Genomic DNA, 9416 nt, shown 5'->3' with positions numbered 1-9416 from the left:
ATTTATTTTTAAAAGCTGTTTTCCTTACAAAGTAATAACATACTGACATTATATATATATGCATGTGAATTCACAGAATATGTTAAACCGAAAAATGTAGATAAGTTATTGCACTAGATTTTTGTGACTTGCATATGTTGATTTGTAAATGAGCCATAACATAAAGTTTATTATTATTTATGACTTGCCTTTAGAGTTCTGCTCGGAATCCATCGGTGATATGTCTGACATTAACTTCATTGCACCATTCATTGGGAGACAGTCTGGGCTTTTATCGGACTGACACTTAGAATTTTCTAGACAATCTTCAGTTTTATTGTCAGTATCCTTGTGAGTAGTGGGTTGCTCACTTGTAACGAGAGGCTCATCGGTTTTCGTCACCGGTGATTTAAAATCATCGTCGGTTGCTTTTGTGTTTGATGTATCAAAACTTTCATCATGTACTGCTTTCTGAAATGTTGGCCGATCATCGGAAGATTTCGGCGGCTCCAAATTTTCATGAATAGTTGATGAAACAGTTTCGGTGGATGCTGTTGTAGTAGAAATGGTTGGGGTCGGTTGTGATCGTGGAACATCATAAATGTTTTTAGTCGGCTCCAAATTTACATGAAGCGTTGGTGAAACTGTTTCGGTGGACTCAGGTGAAATAGGAATGGTTGGGATCGGTTGTGATCGTGGAATATCATAAATGTTTTTAGTCGGCTCCAAATTTACATGAAGCGTTGATGAAACTGTTTCGGTGGACTCAGGTGTAATAGGAATGGTTGGGATTGGTTGAGATCGTGGAAAATCATAAATGTTTTTAGTCGGTCCCCTGTCATGTGAAGCCATGTTTATCTAGATTTCTTGCTCAGACCATTAAGTAGCTAAAACAGAAAACAAAAGCTATCTGTTTTTGTAACAAATACTTTTGTAACAAAATACAAATTGCATATTACTAGCAAAATATTGCTTCTTCATTTCTAGTAAATAACCTTCATTTCTAGTAAATAACGTTGAGAAGATCTTTGATATTGTTGAAACAAGATCAATATTTATTTAAGTTTTTGGTTCGCATACGAACACACAGATATAAGAATATCTGATTTTTATATGAATCATGTTTCAGGTATGAAATTAAAGCGGTTCAAGTACAAAAAATAACGTACTGCCTACCGTTAAAGATAACGTATCTAATGCTTAAAAGATTTTTCTGAGCATGCAGTAGCAAGCGAATGACTTAATTGAAAAACCACCTAGTCGCAGAAAATTATTTTATTCTTCCTTATGATAAACGGTCCTCTTATAACATACTTCCTGTTGAGATATAATTAATATGACAGACAAATGGTGTATATGTTCGTAAAATATCTAGTGTTGTTCTGAAATTTCATCCTTTGTTAATAAGCTTTAAAAGGTCAATAGTTGTGTTTGAAGAACTAATTAACATCCCTGTAGGGTAATAACAACATCCTTGATCGATGAGTGGATATATACTTTATACTTAATTGTAATTAAGCACCATTTCCGGTCTAATAAGATGTAATGGATAGACAAATTATATCCACTTATGAATATAATTGTTCCTCATATCCCATGTTAAATGGTTGCAAAATGTTGCTTTTGTGTATATATTATATAAGTGCTAGGTCATTTTTTTTTGTCATTAACATTTTATTGGATTTGTTAATAATACATGCCATTATATTTCATACGAAAACAAGTGGACGAAACGGCTGTAATGTTATAAAATGTTTTGTTATTTTATCCTCTACCCATCCCCACTTGTATACTTTGAAAACGAAACTGTTTACTCTATATTACAAGGTATCACTATGCAATAATAAGGCAAACATTTTATTGAATAGTGTGGTCAGATGTTACGACGATTTAACTAGCCCTTTGCCAAATGCATGGACATTTCTTATTTAGCCTGTGTTTTAACATGTATTCAGGTATAACAATTTGGAAATATATTTAAGTATGCCGAATATTGTGTATTTTTTTATTAAACAACATCAAACATGTTTGATATAAAAATTATTGACACTTAACAAATAAACTGTGTTTAAATGATAATAAATCATCTGACAGGTAAGATATAAAGATCGCATTATGTTACAGGTAAGAAATAAAGATCGATATAGATTTGATTACAGTTTAAATGTTTAACCGAGGTTGTATTTATAACCATACCGATTAAACATATGTTCACATGGAAAAAGAGTCAAGTTTTCATTTTGGGTAAAGAGTCAAGTTTTCATTTTGAGTAATTGCATTTCAAAAACAAAATGATTAATTTCACTTACTTTGATTTATTTTTATAAATCCAAAATATAAGGTAGTAGTTTGGTACAACTCGGTGACATTTTATACGTTTCATTGATGAGTGTTAATTTCACTTCCTAAATGTATTTTACATACCTTCACTCGCTTAACTACATTGAATATAGGTCACTATCCTGATATATGATTTTATTTGTTCGTTGTAAAACACACCTTTAACAAGGAACATGTTGAACTGTTGTTTCATATTAGATATGGTATTTTTGATGAATTGGCTTCTGACTAATTGTATGAATTTTGTTCACCCGTACGAGCGATGTTGGGGGGGGGTGTGCTGGAGAGAACTAGGTAGATATTCTATTCTCCCTGTTACTTAAAATGGATGGATTTGTCCGTTTTCTCTCGATTGGAGAGTATGTCAGGAAAAACTTATCTTATAGTATTATGTAACACCTGACAAACCCTAATTAATATATCAAATGCGTGCGGCAACACTTACTGCAAATTTAGAAAGGACGAGTTCGATCCTGAACTTTGCAAGCTAAAATTATCAATTGACGGTGTTCACGACGGGGAAAATTAACAATTAATTAAATTAATTAAATACATGAACAGATATTTAATAAAACGAGAATAGTTTTATGTAATGTGGAAGCGGCAATTCTAGTCGTAGTGTTTTCAATCTCCTTCATAACATACTTTTGCATAAATGGCAACATATTTTTTCCATGAAGTGTTAAAAAGACAACCTATTTGATGTAATTAAAACAAAGTTCAACAACAACATGTGAACTAACAAATGCTAGTCTATCCTGACAAACTAAATCTACTAAAGTGGCGACATGGCCGAGTGGTTAACGCGGCGGACTAGTAATCTTATGATAGCTACACGCATAGGTTCAAACCCCGTCAGGGGCAAGTCGCTGTTGTTTCCTTGAGCAAGAAAGTTTACACTAATTGCTCACGACTGGTTGGTTCCAGGAACGGATTTGAAAAATAGTCTATAAGCTTATAGCTTCCTACACAATCGAACTAAAAAAATCTGTATATAAACAAAATCTACTCACCGGTCATTTATCCAAATCAAGAATTAGATTATGCTCTTTAAACAGTAGCTTAGTGTGAACTATGACAAGATTTTTACCGGACTAAGACAATCATTGATTGAATTTTCTTATGTTTTATGATTAACCTAAAACCTTCCTGTTAAATAACAGTCATTGTTATTTCCTGTAAAATAGATAACCGCATGATGATTATCTCATTTCATACTAATGAAATTGAAACTGACTTATATATTCTTAAACTTCACATATTTAAACTTCCTCTTTTTTCTTAACACTTAGATTTTAATAATTTAGAAATACACCCGTTAAACGTCACATATTTTACTTTTTGTTGGACAAATCTTCATTGTGATTTTATCTAAGAATATTTCATAGAGCACCCTTCATTTTTAAAGACATTTTCAAACGTACTTGACAATAACAGGTTACGGGTTAAATAATAAATATTACAGGAAAGAAACAAACTCTTGACATAGGTTCGATATTTTAATCCAAATAAAAATGATCTTAAAATATAATAAATTAATTATACATCATATACAATACATTACATATAAAAACCCAAAATAAAATGAAATAAGAAATACAAAAATACGTAAATAAGAAATACAATCAATATCCTAATTTTAATATTAGTTCTCACCACAGCGTCTGTATGAAGATATTTACTTATGGAATATTAAAATATAAATTGAAATTAAATAAACGTAGATCTAAATAATAGTAAATGAATTAACTTAACGTCTGACTCGTAAGAGGGGACTGTAAAGAGTGAGCGGGTCAGAAAAAGCAAACAGTGCGCAGAAGTAAAGAATATCTTTCTTACACACTGAATATCTTTCTTACACAGAAAAAATTATAATATAAAAGAATAAAAACAATTTGAAAAGTACAACACAGAACGAGCGACCAGTGTTCAAGATTTTGTCGTGATTGAGCTCGACAAAGTACACCAGCGACGGAAATTGACGAGTTTCGCCGATTCAATACACGAAGTTAAACATACACAATAAAAACTAAACGAAACGGATTAAAAACGCGCGTGCACGATGTTTTTAAAGATCCTGTATGTTTTGTGATTGATATTATTACTGTGTGTATACCACACTTACAAGAAATTATATATGTATATAATTTTGCAAATAAAACAATTTTCAAACATCGAAGAATATGTAAAATATGTACTGCAAATTTTTGTGCACATTATATGTAATCAATAAATTATATGCATTTATTTCTTATATTTATAGAAAATAAATTTCTAATTACCTCCATTTATTTACATGAAATGTTAAATTCGGTAATATCTTTATAAATAATGCTTATTGGAACTTACAATATTGATAAATCTTAACTTAAGCATCATATTTGTGAGAAAAAAAAACCGTAAAAAATTGTTTAACAGGAACTTTGAAAGCAACAACTGCCATTAACATATAATTTCAATCTGTGACATTCATGTTCATACGTACTTGACAATAAAATTTATTTATATCTTGATACAGGCCTTAATGGTTTGCACAATATAAAGACAAGGTTTAAAGCCACACATTAAAAATGGTTGTTCAAATCGTTTGATTTTTAATGTAAAATTGTTTACATAAAATCTTTGATACTCGTTAAAACACAACAACGATTTAATATGTAGCCATATGTATAATTTGTATGTGAATATTTATACTGAGCATTGTTTGTATATTTATTCTGTTTGTATATGTCTATATTTTGTACTATGCATACAACGAAATTGTTCTGTTCTGGTTGAACCATAAACTGTGTGGGTGGGAAGGGGGCAGATATACACTGATAACAGATTTGTTAAAATAGTAACAGTTTATCTTCCGAATTAAGATAATTGTTTCGCTTCATAAATAAAATCTTATCAAGACTGGAAAAACAATTACTTAATCTTGACCATCTTATTCTTGACATCGTTCTGAATATCAATGAGGATGTCGTTTGAAAATACAATGTCGAGGAAAATTTATTAACAATGAACATGTCATAAGGAAGAGAAACTACAAAATTTATCATTGTTTTCAATTAAATAAAGTACGTATATAGGTTTGCCTTTTTCTTGTTAGTGACCCTCAATTTCCTCAATTGTTTCTATTCTTTACTGTTATTTCCAAGATCTAACCGTTTAAGAGTTTTAACCACTAATCTTTTTGCATCTATTACTTGGTTACTTATAATTTATGATAACATCATGGATTGATGAAGATCTAGATTAAACAAGTTTGGTCGATTGTGTGGTTGTTGTCAATTCTTCGCTTGAACAATATAAGATATCTTAGTACTAATGTAGGATGGTCGAGCATCTCAATATGACCTGCCGACTAAATTACAATCAATTTGAAAACTGACTAATACCATAATAACTATTAAACTTTGAAATTTTATTCTTCTAAGGCCAAGGAAATGAACGTATTTTGGTTTAGAAGCCGGCTAAATTCTGCTTGTATTTTGTATCGAGCTATGTTTTGAAAATATTTCGTATTTTAAGGCGAATCTTTTGTATAAAATAAATCCAAACAAAATCTTTAAGGGCAAGATTAAAATCCGTGATAGGTTGATTTGTTAGCATGTGAATCAATGACAATGGCCATGTGGTTCGAATCTGGTAAAAAATAGTTTCCTGCGGGGAGACATCATCACAATTTTAAGGGTAACGGACCCTTTATTAATTTGTTTTAGCAGTCAGCTTTTCGTTTTTAATATTACTTAAATTAAATAACGATTTACCGAGGTATATATATTTTTTGTTTTTACATATTAATTTGAGAAAAATACTCAGATAAAAAAATGTTAGCTAATAGATTTCGATTCATGTCCGTAAAAAGTTAATAATTTGTCAAATGGTGACCTACAGATTATGAATTCAATAATTCACTGAATGATACTTTATATATACATAACTCACTTTTGAGGTATAGATTATTTTAGTGCATGGGAGGCCAATGAGACCATTATATGAATCATGGAGAAAAATGTGTTGCCTGCAACATTTTACAATTTTGCCGTGTTGGGCTTTCTTTAGGGATTCTGTTTTTCACTATTTGCTGCTACTACCTTTTTTTGGTAATTTTAATTATGATTTCAATCAAATGAATTATTTGTAAATGCCTTGGACGAAATATATATTTTTTGTTAATTTATGGTACATAATTTTTAAACATGTCACTTAAATCATTAAGGCCTATTGGCCTTCATGGTTATATTCATATATTTGAGTCGCGTCACGACAACCAATAGTGTTTTGCGCCAGCATGGAGCATGTGTTCGTACCACTTCTTACAAGTAGAAACTATAGCGCAGTTGATCAGATTTGGTGCAACCGTTATGTTGTTTTGTGTGACGGGCTCATTATATTGCGTAGATTTGAACTGACTGTGCAATTATTCTACAACGATCATTATTCTACAACAATGCACTCAGAATTGATATCTATTTCCTGATTCGAGCATCTTTTGGTGGATTAAATAGCTCAAACTTGATATTGCTAGCAATACTCATGACAGTATTTCCATCACAAAATAAAAATTATCACATATGCCATCAAAACGTCATTACTGACGTCGTACGTGCTTTTAACACTTAGCATGTTAGATGCACATTAATTCAGTTTAGAGATTTTTTTTAAATTATTGACTGAATGGCGAACTCTCTAGATCATGATCTTATAACCAGGTTCAAATAAGTGTAAAACAAATATATTTAAATTGTTAAACTTATACTAAACAGGCCGTGAAAGCATGCTAATGATGTCATATCCGGTTAATAAGTATAGGTTGTAGTTTATAAACACAGTTTTAAGACATTAGTTTTAAACGACTCGTTTTACATATACATGTTATACATACAGTTGAGTTACAACACTGTATGGTCAATATTGCGGAAAAAAATGTAAACAAAATAGAGCGATTTCATTGGCAGACAAACTTTGACGAACTGTGAGTGTTTTTGTTTCATTTATTTCCTTAAAATACATATGTCACATGTAGTGTTTATTCAAAGAATTTTGAAAATTTTGTAATTTGTCGAAAAAAAGAATGAAGTAACATAGATAGCGTCATATTGAATTTTATTATGGAATATTACAAAGGATAATATACTTTATGGGACATAAGCACGTTTGTTATTGTCTTTAAAATTTTCGAAGATAATACGCCATTGTATATTATTAGTTACAAAAATGTTTTGACAGGTTATATGTCCCTATATAAACGGTTATATTGCAAACAATAGTTTTAATTCGCCCATATAACAGAAATATTTAAAACGAAATTTAGAACGCAGTAGCGAGAAAAGTGGGATTCCGCAGCCGTTTATGTAAAACTTTATAAACGTCACGATTATCCAACGGGTAGTGATGTTCAACTATCAGACTGTTTTTACGTTCGATTTCTCTAAGTAATCATAAGCCAAAATATGAATTCGAGAATCGTTTATTCCAATACTGTTCGTATTAACGCAGAACACTTTTATACAAAATACAGCTACATAATAGAACATAATATAAGGGATAAAAATCGCACCTTACGTGGAATAGGTTTGCATAGTATTTACACCGTCTTTAGTAAATAGCGATACTTGAAATCACTATAACCGACCAGTTAATGTCTGCAAATAATACCGTACTGGCTATGTTCTCTAGACGTTTGAAGTTCGTGTGCATTCGACGATATTCATGATGTTAATATAAGCAACAATTTGGCTCTTGTTTAAAAGTTAGCTTCGGTAAACCCTACATCATTTGCCGAAATATATACTTCAAAGATCTGTTTTTCGGAATTATTTACGACAAACTAATATCTGATCGATATAAAGAATATACTTAAAGCTACATTTAATAAATTTCATAAAAAACTAAATAGCGACATTTCATTAATAAATTGGGTTTTATATCGACTCCAGGTCTTATTTTGGTGTCCAGACAACCAAAATAAGTTTTATTAGCATAAAAATAGGTAACCTCATTGTGTCGAAATGGGATGTACAAGTTCTGTTTGCATTAGAAGCTCCACCTTCGGATCATCCGTACATCAAACATGACTATAAGTAGCAGTCCTAATTTAACGGTATATTTCCGCATTGTAACGGATGTTTTCATACAAATTTAATCTTTTTACGAGATGATTACTTTCACTGAACCCCGGGCTTAGTGCACCGTGAAGCTAAAACGGTTAAAGTGTGTTTGCACAAGAAAATATCATATTTGCTGTGCTCCGGATATACAAGGATAAAGTATGGCTGTCATAAAAAATGTACATAAGTGATATTATAATTCAAGTTAGAAACTCTGACCATGCAAAATTCCGTATGTATCAAACTCAAACTGTTATAGCAAAAAATCTAGATGGTAAAGGTCTTTTATACTTTAAGAACTTGTTTATATACATATAAAGATATTTCTTATTTAACTTTGATTAGATTTCCTACATACAAACACTGGATTTAGTTGTTGGAAAAGATATGTAATTTTTGAACCTGTGAAAAGGGGAGTTCATTTTATGCGCATGCATTTATCTAAGATGAAGAAAATATAAAAACGTAATGAATACTTGTCACTTACAGTCACTTTGTACAATGTACAGGTCCAAACTAAAAACAAAGACATAGATAATTTGTACAAAAATTATGTTTTATATGCAAACATAATTCTTCTAAATATGCCAGGGAGATTGAAATTTGAGTAAACATGCAAAGAGCGGGGTGTGGCACTAAAATAATAATAATAAAAATCAGATGGTGAAATTTCCTAATATTTGAGAAATAAATGTCTTATACTATCTAGGTAAGAAAAAAAGGTATGAAAACCTTATTCTTGTCGGTGAGCATTAGGGTCCGTAAATATCTGTTTTGTATAGAGAGAACAATTGAACAATAACAGGTGGTATATATGTATATATTTGCTCTACCAAAGGAGCCGGTAGGTAAATACATGTACATGTACTCGTATTTTATATATCGCTTTCTCTTTTGTATCATAGGCAAAAATAAAAACACGTTCCCTGTCACCCCCGAAAAAAAGTAACCAATGTACGAGCATCTGAATATAAAGTTTCTATCGTTACATTTTTC

At 30.9% G+C, this 9416-nt stretch overlaps 2 protein-coding genes across 5 annotated transcripts in view; one reads left to right on the top strand and one right to left on the bottom strand.

Annotated features, from left to right (window-relative positions):
• Window positions 1-92: 92 nt before the first annotated feature.
• The window catches only part of LOC132755445 (integumentary mucin A.1-like), a 9710-nt gene continuing 386 nt past the window's right edge, over window positions 93-9416 (bottom strand). For 2 of the 4 annotated variants that reach the window (XM_060746312.1, XM_060746315.1), the window contains exon 2: window positions 93-866. In XM_060746312.1, the coding sequence (XP_060602295.1) occupies window positions 178-831 (654 nt within the window). In that variant the 5' untranslated portion in view covers window positions 832-866 and the 3' untranslated portion in view covers window positions 93-177. Of the gene's footprint in view, window positions 867-2288; window positions 2428-3332; window positions 3585-9416 lie in introns of those variants that run through there. The other 2 variants (XM_060746311.1, XM_060746313.1) reach the window with 2 other exon arrangements.
• Window positions 7129-9416, top strand: part of LOC132755435 (uncharacterized) — a 21741-nt gene continuing 19453 nt past the window's right edge. Inside the window, exon 1 of the mRNA XM_060746297.1 lies at window positions 7129-7285. The gene's annotated coding sequence lies outside the window, so the exon portion shown is untranslated. The remainder of the gene's footprint in view (window positions 7286-9416) is intronic.

Source organism: Ruditapes philippinarum, unplaced genomic scaffold (assembly GCF_026571515.1).
Source record: "Ruditapes philippinarum isolate M1 unplaced genomic scaffold, ASM2657151v2 ctg1397_1_1_1_1, whole genome shotgun sequence".
NCBI lineage: Eukaryota > Metazoa > Mollusca > Bivalvia > Venerida > Veneridae > Ruditapes > Ruditapes philippinarum.
Note: the sequence above shows the minus strand (reverse complement) of the source record. Positions and strands in the feature narration are given on the sequence as shown.